Source organism: Chrysemys picta, chromosome 3 (genome assembly GCF_011386835.1).
Source record: "Chrysemys picta bellii isolate R12L10 chromosome 3, ASM1138683v2, whole genome shotgun sequence".
Lineage (NCBI taxonomy): Eukaryota > Metazoa > Chordata > Testudines > Emydidae > Chrysemys > Chrysemys picta.
In genome coordinates, this window is record NC_088793.1 from 125819489 (window position 1) to 125839603 (window position 20115).

At 41.6% G+C, this 20115-nt stretch overlaps 1 protein-coding gene across 2 annotated transcripts in view; it reads right to left on the bottom strand.

The window, feature by feature from the left end:
- The window catches only part of RPS6KA2 (ribosomal protein S6 kinase A2), a 446243-nt gene that overhangs the window by 383360 nt on the left and 42768 nt on the right, over positions 1-20115 (bottom strand). The window contains exon 1 of one of the 2 annotated variants that reach the window (XM_065590438.1): positions 2117-2280. The exons of the other annotated variant lie outside the window; for it this stretch is intronic. Within the exon in view, the coding sequence (XP_065446510.1) occupies positions 2117-2176 (60 nt within the window). The 5' untranslated portion in view covers positions 2177-2280. Of the gene's footprint in view, positions 1-2116; positions 2281-20115 lie in introns of those variants that run through there. 2 annotated transcript variants of the gene reach the window in all.

Here is a 20115-nt window from a genome sequence, read left to right on the forward strand (position 1 = left end):
CCTCGTGTATTGATTGTGTGGTACCATGTAGATGTACCTTTTCATGGGAAAGCAGGTTGCTACGGGACACCAAATGCTATCAATGCCCTACTGTTTTTTCCAGGGTGAATTCTGCTCAGTTCCTTCTGGGTTGTACCCACCTTCACTTTATCAGATGAAAACAGAAGCTCAGCAGTGACATACCCTGACATAAGGATGCATTTCCTGAAAGTACACTAAATGAGGAACGGTGAATTATACCTTCTTGAAATTCTCCTCATGTATTTTTAATCTTAATAATTCTCTTGGGACTTGGAGCACTATACACACACACAAATCAACAATTTTCTGATCATTTGATCAGATGCACACACCACCTTAATGACTATAAAAAGTACATATTCTTGGGGGGAAGGGCAATATACTGTTCACTTTGCATAGAGAATCTCCAAAGGACAGTTACATAGAGGTGAATGATACTACCATTAAAAATTGCAGAATTCCTTCAGAACAAGAGTATACATATCTTCAGCAATGAACGGGTTAAATCAGATTGTCTATTAATGTGCCATATTCACAATGTTTTTAAAATGTGTTTTGTTTCTTTTTGTTCCAAAAAGAATATAATCAAAATGGCTGTTTTGTTTAGCAAAAGCATATATTATGGAAATCAGTGTGACATTCTGTGAATGTGAAACAATACACTGTGGAAAATGTGAAATTACAATACACTGAAATTGAGAGTCATGCTGAATTAACAGACTGTTCGTCTCGTATCACTAATAAACTGCAAGTATATGAAGAGGCAGGGAAAAGTCAGTGATTGTACATTTATAAACCATGGGATAAATGTTAAAACTTGGAAAAAAAGAGGCCCTTCAGATAGCACCCAGTCTAACGAGGCATTTAAGAAGGCCAGTACCACAGTACCTAAATATTAAATACCAGTACTTGAAGTGGGGTGGGTCGCAAGGAGTCAAAGACCCGGGGGGGCGGGGGAGAGAGAGGGAGAGAAATAAAAAATTGAGTTGGGTTGCTGAGAGAGAGAGACTTTAAACACTGTCTTACCAAAGTTACTACTCCCAGATTATGATAGATTCCTGTCCCATGCACCTGACACTTTTTTCAGACTACTTTATTAAATGCTTATATTTGGCAGTGCTTAGACACACAACTGTGACTGGGACAAATTCACCAGAGAATTTTAGACAGAGTTTGATTTGAACCCTGAAAGTAATATGCCAAGTTCTCTCAGTTACACCCAGTGGAAGTGCACTAATTGCATGAGTATATTTGAGTTTATGGTAAACTCTAAAATATGAATAAGGACTGGGAATGGCTGAGCCATTACAAACATTGAATCTATCTCCCCTTGTAAGTATTCTCACACTTCTTATCAAACTGTCTGTACTGGGCTAGCTTGATTATCACTTCAAAAGTTTTTTTTTTCTCTTAATTAATTGGCCTCTCAGAGTTGGTAAGACAACTCCCACCTGTTTATGCTCTCTGTATGTGTGTATATATATCTCCTCAATATATGTTCCATTCTATATGCATCCGAAGAACTGGGCTGTAGTCCACGAAAGCTTATGCTCTAATAAATTTGTTAGTCTCTAAGGTGCCACAAGTACTCCTGTTCTTTTTTCTAAAATATGGGCGTTTCTGCTTTTGGTCATAGAGTTAACAACAGCTTCTTCATTTTAATATTCTTTTTAAACTGAGCAGTACTCAGTGGGGTGCATCCTTTTCTGCTTACTAGGATGAGATGCCCCATACTTTTTGAAACTACCAGAGAACATTAGAATTTAACTTGTTAAGTTGGAATGCATACTGCTTCTGAGACAGTGCAACAAGGGTAGGAAAAAAAGACAAGATAACTTGAGGATGAGAGAGCCTATAAACAGTGACTATATTTGACAAACTATGCCACATACTGTACTTTAGGTATAGTTTGGGACATCATATAAAGCATTAACACCACAAATGAAAAAGAACTACCTTGGTGAAGCAGAAGGGCAATGCATCTCAGGCTGAGGGCAGTTGTGCCCTCCTAAGAGTGAGCACTTCAGAACAATGCAATTGGCAAACTTTATCATCAGTCCAGTTCGAAACAAAACAAAGCAAAGAAGTGTCTTACCTTTTTAAGGAACAATTTTTGTAGTTTCTTGTGAGACAGCTTTATCATTTTTGCCAGCATTCAAAAACGTGATGTGGGTCAGATTCTGCAAGTACTTGAACCATTCTGCAGGAGTTCGACACCTTTCATCTTCCCTGTTATCTTGTTGCAACCAGCTTAGCTCAGCATGTCAGACAGCAGCCCCAACACAGCAACAGATTAAAAAGCGAGGGCTAGACTGGATCTAATCTTTGACTCAAATCAGGTGGATAGACACGGCATCTCTGGCTTTAGCTGAAGCCTACCTTTGTTTGTCAGCACAGAGGAGGAAAAAAGGAAACAAGCCTCCAGGCTGCACCTATCTTTTAAAAATAATTGCAAAGTTACAATAGATTCTTATCCGCAGGGAAAAGAAATGTAAGGGAAAGCAAAAAGGTACTGGAGCTCAACATCTGGCTGATCCTTCAAAGCCCATGCCACAGAAGAAACTAGTTCGGTATCTGGGACTGTGAAAGATATCCAGCTATGCCTGCTGTGTGCCGTGCGCCACAGTACACCTGTTAATTGTGTGCGTTTTGTGTGACTCAGCCAAGCACAATAAAAGAGCTTGTCATTTATATTACTTTCTGAAATGAATTGGAGACTTTTTCCTTGCAATGGGTAAAAGAGAAGACTACACAAAGATATTACAAACACAAACACACACACACACACACACACACAGATTTATATAATTTGCAAATACTGGGCTTCATTCATTGTTGTGAAGAGATGCAAGTTTTATTCACCACTGTCCTCCCCCCCCTTCGGAGTTTTACCAGGAGAGTGCAATTTAAGTTGTGAGCAGGGGTTGAGGGGGGTTCTGCTGGTGGAAGCTGCCCAGGGTAGCTGAGGTGCTGATTCAGCACAGTGCTTAACTACGGGCCAAGCTTTATGCACAGGAGATGTTTCAATGAAGGCAATAGGAGAGCCCGGATGTTTAAAGTTAGGCATCTGTACAAGCAGCTAGCTAAATATAGGGCTGCCCGGGGGGGGGCAAGTGGGGCAATTTGCCCCAGGCCCCGGGCCCCGCAGGGGCCCCCACGAGAGTTTTTCGGGGCCCCTGGAGCGGGGTCCTTCACTCGCTCCAGGGGCCCCGGAAAACTCTTGCGGGGCCCGGGCCCCCGGAGCTTCTTCCACTCCGGGTCTTCAGCGGCAATTCAGCGGCGGGTCCCCCTGCTGCCAAAGACCCCAGGCCCCCTGAATCCTCTGGGCGGCCCTGGCTGAATTGGGGCCTAAACTGCTACATTCCCAGCTATCCTGGCCAAGCCATATCCTTGACCAATGCTGCTCACTTCATGAGCTCTTCAATGGAGGAGAAGTTGTAGGTGCCTTGTGAGGCAAACCATACTTTCTACCACCAGGGCCTTCTACTCGAGTTACACCATTAGAAGCTGGCAGCATAACCCACTGATTAGAAGAGTTGGGGGGGGAGAGGGGGGCGGGAATGATTGTTCAAAGCTACATTCTGATTGGCCCGTTGAGCCTTTTTTATATCAGAGCTGTCTGGTAACAGCCAACAGCACAGAATTGGCATAAACAAAAAATATCCTTATGCCCATTATGTACAATGGGTGAGGGCAAAAATGTAACAGGAGGGAAATGCTTTTAAATAAATACCACTACCCTAAAGCATCCATCTCTGATTTTAAGTGGCAGGAATTTTTCTCCAAACAAGTTACAGCTGTAAAACCAGTTAAACCTGTAGCCAATCTCTCTCTCTCTCTCCCTCTCTCTGTATTTCCCTTTACCCCCTGCAACAGCTGCTTTTACTTCTCCCCTCTCACTGCCCTACTGCCTCTAGGGTTGCCAATTTTGGTTGGACGTATCCTGGAGGTTTCATCATATGACATAATCTTTAATTAAAGATTAGTCTTTAATCCCTGGAGACTCCAGGGCAATTCTGGAGGGTTGGCAACGCTAGGAACTGACATGCCATATACACTCTCATAATCTACTGCAAGGTTCTAATCATACAAGCACTTATGAACATGCTTAACTTTCAGCCCACTGTGGAAACCAGTAAGACTAGTCACATACTTATAGGTAAGCACTTGCATACGTGTTTAGATGACTGGGGCCTAAACATTTTTATTTTGGGGGAGGGAGGGAAAAGATTAATGAAAACATTGACAGTAAACACAAAGTGCATTTACAGGCCTTTTAAACATTTAATTTGCCCCTCAGAAAACCCAGAAATGGATAGGGAGCTCAAACAGCCCTGCAGCATGGATGGAAAAGGAGGTAAAATTGAGACATAAATATCAAGGAATCTAATCAATCACAGATACATAGATAAGATATCAATGGGGAGGGAAGAGCACAGATTGCAGGAGGAACAGTTTGGAAGCGGCACCAAGAAGTCGGTCTGTGTGCACATAGCTAGAATGCTAGCTGCAATTGCAACATCTGTGTAAAGAGGTCTCTTAATAAACAGCCAGTTTAGTCTTAGAAACATGGTGTTCTCTTATGTTATTATCCAGCACATGGTACATGAAATATGCTGTATTGATGGGGGTGGTTGCCCTTAAAAACATAATTAGATAAGGTTATTATATTAGTTTTCCAGAATATGCATTGGCTGCCAATAGGTTTCCAAGGAGAATTCAAGATATTGGAGTTAAACTAAAAAGCCTAAATGTGATAGGACCTAGTTACCTGAGAGGTCACTTATCTCCCGCTCTTGCTATGCTTCAACAAGGGAGATTAGCAGGGGAACTTAAGCTGGAACTCCTTTGATACAAACAAATCGGAAGGAGCTACACACAGGACATTGTCTGTGGAACACACTCCCACTGGATCCGCCAGAGTCTGAATTTGTTAGTCACACTGTAAAACCTATTTTTCCTGACAAGGATTTTGAGGAGGGAGTAGGCTGAGATTTGGAAGGTTTGGGATTTAAATTTTATCCTCATTATATGTGCTGATGATGTCAAATTAGGATGGCAGTCATTTATATTATACTACCACTCATCTGTATTTTAATTTATGCAATGGCATCCAGAGGTAGGATGGGCATCTATATAGACTTCTATAAATATAAATCAATTAATTATATTGAAGTATTTTGAGGAAACTACTTAAAAACATTAACAAAGGACTGAGTTGTGCCTTTGAGGAAAAACCCCAGATGTGGGTCTCTGGGATCCCCCACTTTTTCAAAGAAGGGTCTGTTTTAAACTAAACAATTTTGGGTTTAAGATGGAAATGGAAGTTAAGTGCCCCATTGTAGCTTGCTAATGCATCCCCAGTCTTTGAAGACATCTGAAAAACCACTACATTAGGGGAAAGATTGAAGGTAGAGTCTGAACTATAATTCTCAATTCCTGCTTTTCCACCCCCCTCCCCACTCTCTTTATGGTTTAAGACATACACTTTTAACATTATTTTTAGGTATTTTAGGTGTGTCTGAATATGTTCTAAACTCTGCTGTGGTTACTATGGTAGATAATTCGCTGTTGTTAAATGTCACTGTAAATAAACATGACACAATCAATCTCATCTTACTCACCATCCTTTCAGCCAATTGTGTCATTTAAAGAATGAATGCATTTTATATCCAAGCATCACCACATGCCCTTTTGTCAGAGTCTGCGTGTTGTTTTGTGCTATATATGGCACTGAAAAGTACCTTTTTGTGGGGAGGAAAGAAGGGGTTTCATGCATTGATGAATGCTTATTTTACTCCTTTATGTTACCAATCTTACCAATGTAGGAAATTCAGCATCTCAATTACATGAAATAGCAGAAAGATTTCATCAAAAAAGAGCCTTGTTCTTTGTAGGTCCAACCCTGCCAGATGCTCAACCCCTAGGGAAAATGAAGGGACTTGGTAACCAACAGAAACCATTCAACAGTAGGCAAAATTATACCTCCTTTGACTGAAGAATGGATGTAATATTCTCTGGTAAACTAATACAGTATTTGGTTTCCTCTCATTTTGCAGTGTGTATTCCAATGTGTTTGTACAGCACCTTTGAGTGCTAACATCAAATAAAAAACCCTAGTATATTTAGTATCAGGAGGTAGCCCTCCTTCACCCATGCATCTGAAGAAGTGAGGTTTTTTTACCCACGAAAGCTTATGCCCAAATAAATCTGCTAGTCTTTAAGATGCCTCCAGACTTCCTGTTGTTTTTGTAGTATATGTAGGTAAATATCATACTGTACTATACCATGTTGAGCTCTACCAATGAAAAGTGCTGCATGAGAGCTAGGTATTATTATTTTATTATATTATTCCAGACTGTATTCTTTCTCTTCTCTTTAGGTTATTGTAAAATCAAATCATTCTTAAAAAGAAAAAACACAGTTGCTTTACTCCAGGGAGAGCGGAGACTGGGGAGGGAACTTGAAGGAAGCGCACATTTATGTATCCCGCAAAATAGAGAGGACAAATAGATACTTAGATATTTGGTTACCATTTATTCAGACAAAATACATTCACCTGAAAAAAACCCAGCACACCTGTCCAGTTTTTTTGACTATTAACATTTGATCAACATGGCTAGTCTGTTAATATGGGCAATCGGATATGTCAATCCATTTAAGAAAAAAATCACTAGAAACACTATGTCATAGGTATGATATTGATGCTCACTCTGTAATATAGTAACATCCTATTAAATGGCTATATTACTGTACAATGTCTCTTTCCACAAAAGCTCACTGTTGTAATGATTCTTGTTGTGTTCCATGGCAAGAATCTATAAGCCTGTTAATTCTTCCTCAATAAACAAATGGTAAATACTTTGAACTTAGTATTGTATTTTGTCCCTATCAGTACTAAGTCTCTTTGGCTAGATTTGGTCCATTAAATCAGTTCCTGCACTGATAGTCATTCAATCTACCCTATATTTCTGAGGCTTATTAGTATTATTTGTAATGAGGCAGTGACTTGGAGCCCTAGGCATAGACCAGGACCCTGCTGTGTTAGGCACTGTGCAAACACACAATAAAAAGAGCGTCTGTTACCTTACAACCTACAGCTGTGGGATGCAAAAATCAGGAGTCCCATGACCTCTCCCTTCCTGAGGTGACTGAGTCTGAGACTTTGATTGCCACACTTACCATGACACTTGGGCTGAGCAGTCTGATAGGAGTGATAAACTGGGGACTCCGATAATGCTGGGACAGTCCCTTGGTACAAGTTAGTTTCTTACTTGGCTAACTGCCTACCTGCGATTCCATATATATTTTATGTTTGATTGGGCACATCAATATCTGCCTTTGCTTAGAGATGCTATACACAGATGTTAGACCTCAGAAGCATGGAAATTTCAAAGTCTGTTATAGTGAGATGTGCCAGACACTGTGGGCACATAGGATAGTCAACCGATTAAGTGGGTTTTAGCCCACAAAAGTTTATGCCCGATAAATTTGTTAGTCTCTAAGGTGCCACAAGTACTCCTGCCCTTTTTTCATAGATTATGGTATCGGTAAGTGTTGTTTCTACCGTTGTGTTCTTGGCTGGCTGCGTTTCTTGTGGAATCTGGAGTCACTAGGGGATAATTAATGCAGATTCCCAGTGCCAGTTATGCAGATAGCCAGCCCTTTGAAGCTTTGCTCCCTGCGGGAAATAGCATTGACTGGTTTTACCTGATTCAGGAGCCCCGGGAGACAAAGGCCCTAAAAACTGCATAAGGGTCAGTCTGATCTGACTCAAGGGAGACTCACGGGATTTAAAAAAAAAAAAACACTTATGTATGGACCCACCAGTAAACTGTTAACTGTTTTATTACAAGTTTTTTCTTTAATGCTTTTGTCCTAAAAAAATGTACCATGCTTTGTGAAAGCTGGCATATCACTGTTAACTCTGTCACAGAACTGCAGGTGCTGAACAGAAGTCAGAGCTGCTGGGATAAACACAGTGAGTTGCAAGGGGACTGTGCCTTGGTCTGAACAGAGAAGGACACAGATTCCCATCCTGAGAAAAGTGACAGCTGGAGGCCTAAGACCTAAGGGGGTGCTTTTGTGAAGGACATGAAAAGGACAGAGGTGCAGTTAACCCTGGAACTGTGACTTTTTAAAATCAACTTGGACAGCCCAAGGGATTAATTTCATCGGCACAGAGGGGACTTGGACACTCAATGACTGGTAACAATAACACTGTATATTTAATTCTCAGTGTGAAAACGGACCTAACCCCTTCTTTTCAAAGGGCAGTCCTGCTGGGTTTGTTGGAGTCACACACCACACATTAGCTACACGGTGCAATTCATTTAGGGCCTGATCTTGTGCTCCAGGTACAAGCAAAACTTAAAGTGGATGGGAGTTTTCCCCAAGTAAGGACCACTGGATCAAGCCCAGAAAGTGCAACTCTACTCAGAAAAAAATGCCTATGTAAAAATTTCACCGTCTTCCTCTGATCTGTTACCTACAGTCCTAGCTATATACTGTAACGATAAAAACAAACTTTTCCTGCATTTTTGCCTCCCGTTAGTCCTGTGGAGCCAACACATGTGAGGGAGTGAGACGGATTCTATTACTTTGGTTGCAGCATTGGAATTGCTTAAGTCACAGTCAATTGTACATGTGCAAATCCATGATAGAGGGATTGCGCAGATGTAATGAGGGCATAAGTGCCCCCCCCTCCTAAATTACTGGTGATCTGCCAGAAGGAAAGAAACCAACTTAATTCTCTAATCCCAGGATAAATATGTGGGAATGACAGTTAGAAAAAACGTTGAGCTACTGGCAAACTGGTCACATGCAATCTGGAATCTCTGAGAATCAAGAATCATAGCAGATCACAATGCCATTTTTGCAGCCACTTTTTAAAGCTGGAACCTCCACCGCTTACCATCTCCAGACACACCTTCAGGAAGCAGTAGAGAAGGGTTGGGGGAGTGTATGAAAAAGGTGGGGAAGGTGCCCACTCCCTGCTAGCACTGCTGCAGGCTTCGGTGGCAGATCAAAAGTGCAAACGTGGCCATCTTTGTGGCAAAGGGTTGAGTTTTAGTATGTCTTCAGGCACTACTACAAGCAGCATATGCATCTGCTTTGTCATCCTTGCCCTTCTGCTTGAATTAGCAGGCATGATGGCTGAGCTGGTAGCTCCCACTCAACACAAAGTGTGTCACACACACACTCTCTTCTGGGGATTCCTTCTTGGAGGAGGCAAGCAAGGTTGGGTTTTCTTAACTCTGTAGGCAGAAGCTGTGACCCTGTCTGTCCATAGCAGCTGCCTCCATCCTGCCCAAGGCATCAATGGGACAACTTTCATGCCACTGTCCTCAGCCATGATATGGGAGCAGGATCATTAAAACAGAAATACAATGTAAAAATTAATGGGGACACTAAAATTTAAAAAGCAACGCTGCATATTCATTATTGAAGAAGTTTAAAATCTAGGAGCATCACATGGGAGGTGAGAGCAGCACTCTAAAGGGGAGAAGCCTCCAACTTTTTGAAACTTGTTATAAACCAAGGGTGAATCAACTTTCAACCAAGTGTTAAGGAATTCACTCCATGTATCACTGTGACTTCATACACATGGATCAGAGTTTGATGCAGTTTTTTCTTCTCTCTTCTGCTAGGGAGTTTTGCAAAGCTCAACACACCATCACCACACACACGCTCTGAATTTACAATATATGCACAACATATTTCTTTAAAGTCTTCTAAATTATCTCCAATTTGCAGGCCTTTTAAACAGCATCTGTACAACAGTTCATGAAAGAAACTTGGTTTAGCCATTCCCAAATGTTTTGCGTTAAAGGCCAGAGTAGCAAGAGGTCTCTTGAAGAAATAATTTCATACTAAAATTTGCAACAGTGCAAAACACTTCTGGTTTGGTGTTGTTCTTACAAAATCCAAAACTCAGATCAAGCACAAGTACCATTTCATTGTAGTTCATGACCTTTGTAAAAAGAACTTGAGTCTATTTGCCCCATTTATGCTGGGTGCAAAGTCCTGTTTAAAATCTTGTTAGTTAATACCTCTGTGCAACCTGTTTTCCTAGTCATGGTCTAAATGTGAGTCTGAAAGGAGACAACAAAGGAGACCCAAAGGGATAGCTGGCTGTATTGGCGAGTGGAAGAAGTAGGTATCTTTTCCTCTCTTCCTCCACTGCCAAACCCTTTCTCCCACATACTTCTGTGGCTCTATCCTGCAACCTCCAGCCAGCTTGCCAGGTGCACCAGTATATTACTATGAAAATCACATGGTGGGAGGGAGGGAAATGGAAAGTCATGTGGGCAGAGTAATAGGAGTGGGGAGGGGGTGATGAGGTATGTGGGACCTATACAACCCCAATTATATTTTTCCTCTGTATCTGACACACACAGGTACGAACATAGTCACTCCTGCTCAGAGTCCATTATAAAGCAACCAGTAACTTTGTTTTATGTTGTACATTGTCAATATCACTGGATGGCAGTAGAAAGGAAGTAACTGCATTTAAGGGGTCTGAGAGTTTTGTGCTAGAATTTACTGAAGTCTTTTTATCCCACAAATGTCAGTCAATCCTCTCTTGTTTTGGTAAATTTTGTAACAGATGCGGCAGGAACCCAAATGACTCCCATCTGGGAATCTAATATAATATCTCAACTCTAACTGCACACCACTAAAAATAAATTATTTAGAGAGTCTCCTTGGAGAAAGGCCAAAAAGCAAAAACATCAGAGACATTTCCACATCTTTATTCCTGTAAATGAATCACTACGCTGGGCTTTCAAATACCCAGCTGGATAGGAAATTCAGTTGTAGTCCAGTTGCCTACAGCTTGCAGTTTAGGTTCACACGTACAATTAAACTAAAGGGACAATGTCAAGTAGCATGATGGAGATCAAGCCCTGGTTGCAACCTCAACCCTCTCCATGGTTGAGGTTGCAATCAGGGCTTCTTTTCAAGGCCAGTTTCCAGTCACCTACTCATACCACAAAGAAACCTGCTCACGTTCTCAAAAGAAGAAGCAGATCTCTCAGTTGGTAGAAGTTTTCCAGAAAAGGTCAAAGAAAATTTTAAGCTAGTTTTTGAGAAGACATTTAAATATGGCTTTTTAAAAAAATGTTTGCAATGTGTCTAATTTAAGACCCATTGTCCTACTGTTCTTACAGTTAGGAGGCATGTCACACAGTATTGCCCCACAAACACCTGGGCAGATTTTCAAATAGCTGAGCACCCACAACTGGGGCCAGATTTAAAAAGGGCCCAGCAGTCATGTAGGCACCAAAATAAGTGGCCATGTTTTCAGAAGAGCTCAGTACATTGGACGCTGAGCTCTTTTGAAAGTCTGTCCATAAGTGTCCCAATGGAAGCTTCCAGGTGCTGAGTATTTGTGAGAATGTGGCCCTTAATTAAGTACCTAAATGGGAACTCAGCTTTTTTGAGAATGAAAATCTGGCCCCGATTGTGGGTGTTGAGCACATGAAAATCTGGCTCTGAGCTGTTTTGGAAGTCTGGTCCATCATGAGGAGATGCATATTGTTGTTATGAAGAAATACACTCTTGCCAATATTTAAGGTTGTAACCCAACTTACGTTTTAAGGTCAGCCATCACCTTTCCAATTTAAAAATTCAACTTCATGTTTTCAATTAAAAGGTTAACTCAAGGTGAAGCAGAAGTTTTTCCCTCCTGCAAATTTGAAGAAAGTTGAGCAAATACTTTTCCAGGTGAAGAGTTTTTAGAAGGACCTCTTTTTGAAAATCGCTATGCTTCTAAATGTTTCTTCATGTCCCCAGATATATTGAAAATAGAGTTGGATTGTAAATTAGCAATCCCTTGGTAATTAGTTTTGCAACGTAACTTTGTGGATAGACCAGTAGTCAAGCAATAAAAACAAACAATATCCAGAATTAGCATTTTTTAAAAAGTAGAGATGAGCCACTGTCACTGTAGCTAGTGGAAAAAAACAATAGGTACAATTTATGTAATCAAAGCAGAATTAAATAGTAAATACAAATCCTGTTCACTGGGAATGCTTTGTATGCCAACACTTGTGAGCAGGGAAAATTTTAAGTTAATTGACTTTCATGGATTCACAGATTCCAAGGCCACAAGGGACCATTGTGATCATCTTTTCTGATCTCCTGCACAACACAGGCCATAGACTTGTTGGAGTCTAGATAAAAAAATGCACTTAATTATTATTGATTATTATAATCAGCTATTATTTGTATTGCAACCGTGGCTAGGGATCCCAGTCAAGGATCATTTTGATAAGTATTATACACACATGTAATAATAGAGACTGTTCCAGCCTCAGAAGGCTCACAATCTTAGCATATGACAAGAAAAGTCTTGCACAGACAGCATACACACAGAGGGGAAGGGAAGAAGACAGGTAACAGTGAAACTATCTGTAACAGCGTTGAGCTCACCTCTCGTGAGCACCCCTTCTGGTTGGGTGTGTCTGCAGTTTTTAAATAGTCCTGGCCCTGGTATTGGGCCATACCCCCCAGGGCTTCCTCCCTGGAGGCAATGGTTTCGCCCTCTTGGTCCCTTCTGGCCCCAGCTGTCCACCTGTGCCTCTTAACAGTTCAGTTTCCCTTGTGGGGATTACTGCTGTCCGACTGTAGGCCAGGTCTCCAGTGTCCTATGGGTGGGCCTGAGCCTGCCCACTACTCTGGGTCCCAGCCTAGGGACCTTAAGAATAGCAGCCACACACCGCCATGTCCTTTTAATTAACTGCTTTTGGTTCCCTGAGCCACTTTCTCACAGCTCCAGCCTTCACCAAAGCTTCACCCTTACCTCAAGGCTCATCTAAGGCTCTGTCTACCCTAATACTTTTGTCTGTAAAACTTTTGTTCGTCAGTGGTGTGAAAAAAACACACCTCTTACCAACATAAATTGCACAGGCAAAGGTGGTGGTGTGGACAGCACTATGTCGGCAGGAGAGGCTCTCCTGGAGACCTAACTGGAGACCTAACTGTGGCACATCTATGCCACTGTAAGGTCTGTAGTGTAGATATAGCCTTAATTCAGGCTCAGCAGCCAGCCAGGAGCTCTTCCTTGCTGCCTCCGTCCCTACCAGCACTGAGCTGTCTGTGGTGCTGCAATTCCCTTTGGCTAGCCAGGAGCACTCCTCTAGCTCCAGCAAGAAACTGACTGGTTCTGGCTCTGCAGCTTCTTTTATATGTTCCTCTTGGACTCTGATTGTCTGTTTTCTGCAGCTTCTCTGATTGGCTGCTTCCCCTGCATCCACTCTAGGCAGCTTGGAGGATTCCTTTACTGCTCCTTTACTGGGATGGGTGTGGCAGGACACTGAGGGCTCCATCAAGGAACCTCTGGGCCTAGTCCACCCCATTACACTATCCTATTTTCTATACTAAGCAGCAGTCACAGCACACCATCTATCTAGCTACTGGTGAGTGTTCTGTGTGCATCATGGCAGAATTATTTAAAGGAAAGTTTTGAAGGAGTCCTCTATTCTCCTCCTACTCTGGATTACCACGCTTCTCCTCAAACAAAATCAAGTCTAAGGTCCCCGTCCACATTTCCTCCCATCTGATCCATCAAAATGTGGGAGAAATCAATATAATTTTAATGAATATTATGTTTATTTCTATGGGTTTGAGGTTTATGGTGTTGCTTGCTAAAGGATATCTAGGAGTTAAGTCAGTCTTAGGTGGTTTTGGCCATGTGGAAGAACCAAAGTCAATGACTTTAGATAGCCCCATCACTGGTGTTTAACTGACAATACAAGTGTCAAGGCCTTTGAAGTTTTGTCCTTGTCTGAATTGAGCATGCTTCCACCCCCAGCTGAGACAGGGCTGGGGCCCTTAGGTGGGAAACCTTAAACAAAAATCTTGGGAAATGTTAAAAAGAGGAGCCCTAATGAAGAGAGGGATGGAGACAGAGTCTGCAGGAAGGAGGACAGAAACCTAGGCCCATTGAGCAGGGGTAATTGGGACACACAGGGCCTACCTAAGTCTTGAGGGAAATTAAAAGTTTTTAGGTAAGACCATATAGATGTAGATCTTTTGTTGTTTTAACCCTTTGCCCTCTCATTGCTATGCTCCTGTAGATTAAAAAAATAATATTTTCTTTTGAAAAAGCGGTCTGGTATCATTGAATTTTGCTACTGATCACAGCTCCTGAAGGGAAGTCTCATTGTAGGCACCAAACCCAGTTGAGCCTGCTAAGAAAACATGGCTGGTAAACAGGGGTGCTGTAACCTGGAGACCCAGACTAAAAGTGGGGTGAATCACAGCATGCCACCCTGAAAGAAGTGCAGGTGCTGGGCTGGTCACCTGCAATGGGTGCCCATGGAGAGACAGGAGAGCTCAAAGGTACAGGTCACCCTGAACCATAACACTGTTTCTAACAACATTCTACAGACATGAAAATTACTATTTGACATTCCAACTATCATCTTAACTCTGACCTCCAAGATGTAGCTACAGTACCAAGAAATACAGTACTTCAGTGTTTGAGTTATAAAAAGATAAAAAAAGTAGACGTTTATTTCAACACACACAAAAAATGGTACAACTCTAATTGTCTTGCACCAATCTACATAAAGCAATGCATTTCAAGGTCTATTGAACACACATCTAACTGCTGAATACTAACATTTTACTTATTTCATTCTGAAGACACTATAAAGGAACACTGGCTTGTATCCAATACTTATGTAACTAAGACATATCCTCCTACAGAATCACATCTATTGTGCTAAGTACATAATAGCTAAAACACCATTTGCATCATTCAGCTTCAGACAATTGACATTTTATATCATGCCATGTTTATTAAGCACATTACTGAGCAACTGTACTTCACAAAGTAAAGTAAAAGAGATCAAAGTCAAGGATGTTGAATGTTAATTGAGGTGTCAATTTTTGTTAGCAAATGTCTGAACTATAATTCTTTACTTTCATTTATTTCCATACTTTTTAATGATTACATTACTTCCACTGTAACATTTTTTGGTATTTATCTTCTCTGATGCTTGTTAGGTCTGGTAACCTGTGGTAAACTTAGATTCAAGGTATTTATCTAGGCATAGACCCTCCCTTCCCTAAGAAAACACCTCTTGCTGGTGGGGAAAACCCTTGGACATCCCGCCGGCCCTGAGGAAATATGGAATGTGTTGATTGTAACACACCAGGAAAAGGGATACTGAGTGAGATTTACAGGGTTACTGACGCATGTGGGAAAATCTAGACTAGTGGGGGGGAAAAACACTGAGGAGAAATTAGAATTTTGAACTTGATTTTCCAAGTGACCAAAGCATGTGCTTAACTTTAAGCACATGAGCAATCACTTCAATGGAACTACTCACATGTTTAAAGCTAAACATGTGCTTAGGTGAATTGCTGAATCAGGGCTTAAGTGAGGGGGAGGTATGAGATAAAGGGTGTAGACTGGCACATACTGTGAGACTTGCAAAGCAGAGTCTGTGTGAGGAGATTGTGATGCTGAGGAACTGGCGAATACATGTCCCTAAAGAGGAGACAGACATATCTGATTAAACAGTTCTTAGTTAATACTTAATATTTGGTAACAGATTTCAGTTTTAGGTTTCTAATATAATTTTTATTAAAAAATAAGCTGGCAATGTCCCTTTAAAGAGTACCTGTCACTAATCAGGCAAATTGCAAAAAATATATATATTTGACCAAAATATCAGCTGTCACATCCCTCACACCCACACACCCAGCTGTGAGTCCTGTCTCTACAGCTGAACAATTATCAAGACATTCATGTCTAACACATAGAGCTTTGCCCCTTTATAACCATCCTCCTCTTGCTGTCCGATTCATTAATAATGCCACAGTCCATGCTTTGTGAAATTACACTAACCTCCAACATACTGCAGCTAATTGACATATTAACAAGACATTGAATTATGAAATAATTGAAGGAACTGGCCAAAGGAGGAAAACTCATTAAAAGGAAAAGCTTAAATTTACACACAATTATTTGATTAATTATGGTGAAAGGAGTGGGGGAATGAAAGCACATAGCAGTTTTCTGGGGTTCAGGTTAAAATATTTCTTATGCTTGCCAGAGAGTGGGGGGTAAGACACCTGGAGAAAGGTCACAGAACAACAACATTAGCACCCTCGCCTACAAGTACAAACATTAGTGTCAATCCCATGTACCTGCACAGTGGCCCAATGAAGTCAGGACTCCAGGCAGGCATGGAGATTGGCATTAGTGCTTCTGCTTGCAGAATGAGGGCCTGAGGGATAAATTCTGCACTTTTGAATCAAAGGCTGATTTAAAATCATGAGACTCATAATTTGGATCAATTTTCACAGTAGTTAGTTTAAATCCAAGGATAGAATTTGGCTCTTTAAATTGTTAGGAGAATGGATTAGGATTTATACCAGGCACTGTTCTTGTTACAATAATTGCCACAAGGATGGATTCATGTTGGTGTCATTTCTCATTGCATTCAGTGAGTCAGGAAGCTGCACAGTCAGAGATGTAACGCTTCGTATATCCAGCATGCCGAATTGAAAATTGCATTGCAGTACTCTAATTTATTAATGTTCTTTTATTCTCTGGCCAGTCTTAATTTTGCTTGTGTAAGTATTAGAAGGGCCACAGCCAATCAAAATGCAAAATATATACATTAGTAACATTACAATCATCACACTAACCTTACTCACAACGCTTAGGCCAGCCTTGTCCTTAGAAACATAGGAATTGCCATACTAGATCAGATCATTGGCCCATCTAGCCCAGTGAGCAATACCATATACTTCAGAGGAAAGTGTAGGGAAGCCAATTATACAACTATGTAATTTACCCAGAGGGAAAGTTTTTCCTATCCCCAGGCAATTAATGGTTGGCTAATGCCCCTTAATTTGTATACCTTTTGAGTCCAGCTAAGTTTTGTGCCTCAATAATATCTTGAGACAGTGAGTTCTACAGATTACACATCACATAAGTAGTTCCATTTATCATTTGTAAATGTTGCCTTTTAATTTCATTAGGTGCTACCTTGTTTTTGTATGATGAGAGAGGGTGACTAAGAGTGCCTCAGTGGTCATTCATTATCTTATATCCTCCTGCATACCCTCTCTTACCTGTCTCCTCTCTCACCTAAAGAGGCCTAACATTCTTAAAAACAATGTGGAGTCCAGTGGCACCTTAAAGACTAACAGATTTTTACCCATGAAAGCTTATGCCCAAATAAGTCTGTTAGTCTTTAAGGTGCCACCGGACTCCTCATTATTTTTGTGGATACAGACTAACACGGCTACCCCCTGATACCTAACATTCTTAGAGTCTCCCCATATAGAAGTCTCTCCAGACCTCTCATCATTTTCACTGCTTGTCTTTGGACCCCTTCTGTTTCTCCTCAGCTAACTCCTTTTTGATATAACGTGACCAGAACGCAGTACAATTGATTTACATAGTGCCAGTATTATATTTTCAGTAATTATATTGTATTCTATTCTTCATTCATGCAGGACCTGTTATAGGCCCCACAGCTCTAAAAAGGATTGTGAAGTCAGTATTCCACATTCACTACAGACACCAATAGTAACACACGAGTTGGAACAAAAAGGCAGTGCCTGTGCAACTGTATTCTAGGAGGGGAGAAGAAAAATAAGAAACAGCCAAGCTACTGAATTTTAAAAACCTTACTTTGCACGTGCTCAGTTCATTTACTCCCAATTAAAGAAATCTTTATGCATTTCTGTGATATTATTACACACAGAGATAAAACATTTTAAATGACATGCAAGGTTTTTGCCAGTCACACAGCTAAAACCATCCTCACAGCTTTGAAAATTATCCCATTATCTCATATCAAGTAATTACATTGTTTGTCATAATTATCATCCATTGCTTCAATGGCTGTAATCTACAAAAAACATATTCAATAAAATTAACTAACTACGTGAAAACAATATTCAACTGGACAAAAACGTAGAAAATCCCTGTTTATGAGGCAATAACTATATCTTGGGCTGAATACCTAAGCCCCAGGTATTTATATTAGTCCATGATATAACCATGTTAGCAGGAAATACACTCAAGTTGTTGGGCCTGCATCCTCAGGAAACTTTCCCATTAAAATGAGTGCATGACTGGACATTATCTCTGCTGGGACAACATACAGCAACCCATGTCAGAGTCTGAAAACTCATTACAAAGACTAAGAACAATAGGTAGCTCTGAGAGACACATTTTTTTTCTGCAACTCTGCGCAGTGGTGTTGAAACTCTTAGGTTACAGCATATTCAAGACAGAGGGAAGCCAGAATTTTAATGCCAGATCAGCTCCTGGGCAGATATCTTTCAAATTGTATATGCCATCATCCATCATGGATTGAATTATGCTGTGAAAAAGTTGCATTCTTCTTTTACCCACAGTAACCACCATCAAATGAACCTCAAACACCTCCAACCACAGGTGGAGAGGTTGTAGGGAAGTAAATCACCCACCTACTTATTTTCTGTGACTGTCCAGAGATCCAAACATTTCAGGTCCCATCTATCAAACCCAGTTTACAGGAAACCACAACACACTTTGGTATAAGTTCCCATTAATTTGTTCTAGAGGAAAATGATAACTCCTCCCACCCCCTAAGCACCAACATTGAAATATATGTATTCAGATTATTATAGATAGCAGCAGGGAGAAAATTCATTGTCAACACTGGCTCATAGGAAAAATATTCTGATGTTATGATATAGAACAGATCACATCTTAGATTAGATAAATCCAGGACCAGTTTGAGAAGTCATGGACATTAGCTGATGTGATATTGTATTTGTTCTGTGCAAAGAACAAACAAACAAAAACCTCCAGCAAAAACTACATATCTAAAAAGACATCAATCTCATTTAAATACATCATTTTAATCCTCATACCCACATACCTAACTCTGAATAAATCGCTACACTGACTGCTTGGAGACTGTGACAGGGTCGGTTGCTCACCGCTGTGGCGCCCCCTCCTGGTCGTCTCGGGGAATTAGTTTGCACCAGTAGAGCGCCCTCTTTAGGTGGCATCCCGCCTGTCGTCCCGCCTTTGTGGGGTGCACGGACTTGCGTTGCTCCCGACGTCGGCGTCCTCTTCTAGGGCACTATCCTCCGACAGTGTCCCTTTGTCCAGTCACACCCCCTTTCGGGGGCAGGTAAACAACAGCCCCACACCTTCGAGTCCGATCCTCACAGTCCAGGACCTGGCATGGTTCTGGCCGGCCGCTCCCTGCGGCTGTGCATAGGGCAGCACAGCAAACAAAGGGGGGGAAGGCGGGGGGGAGACTCAGGCCCGCCCACTACTCTGAGTCCCGGTCCAGAGGCCCTCGGGCGACAGTCTCGCTGTCTTCCTTCTCCTCTGACTATCCCTCTGGACCACTTCCCCAACAGCCCTTCGCTACGCTAGGCCTCCTCCTCGTAGGCCTGCCACTTAGCAGGCTATGGAGTAGGGCCTTCTCCCACTCTCTCAGGCTGGCCTGCACTGCGCTGTCCATGGTGCTGGCCTCCCAGCTCTGGAGACAGACAGACAGACCTTCCCCTCTGAAGGCCTGGGAGAGACTGACTGCTCCTGCTCTGGGCAGTCTTTTATACGGCTAGGCCGGGCCCTGATTGGCTGACTCCAATCTGCCTTCTGATTGGCTCTCTGTAAGCCCTTCCCTGATTGGCTATGCATCTGCGCAGGCGCCTAGGCCTGCTGCAGCCCACCCTTTCTGGGCGTGGGGCAATCGCCCCACCACAGAGACCTATTAGCATAGAACAATACTGCACCAAGTAAACATGTTTTTTTTAATGTAGAACAATGGTATACTACTTGCCTATGTTCCTACCTATATATAGTACTATACCTATAGACCTGTGCATGTCACATGTACTTATTCATAAATATTCATCCAAAACACAAGGTTGTCTGGCCAGATATTCAATTTGTGTTCATCACTGGCTATCTTATAGTGGCACCAGAGCTTTTAGCAACCATGTGGTTGCCAGGTGTGTAGCAGCATTACTTGGTAAATACACTTTGGAATCTGTTGCTCTTCCATCCTAATAATACGTTCATACAGAAAAGACTGAATCTGAACCAGTGCCGAT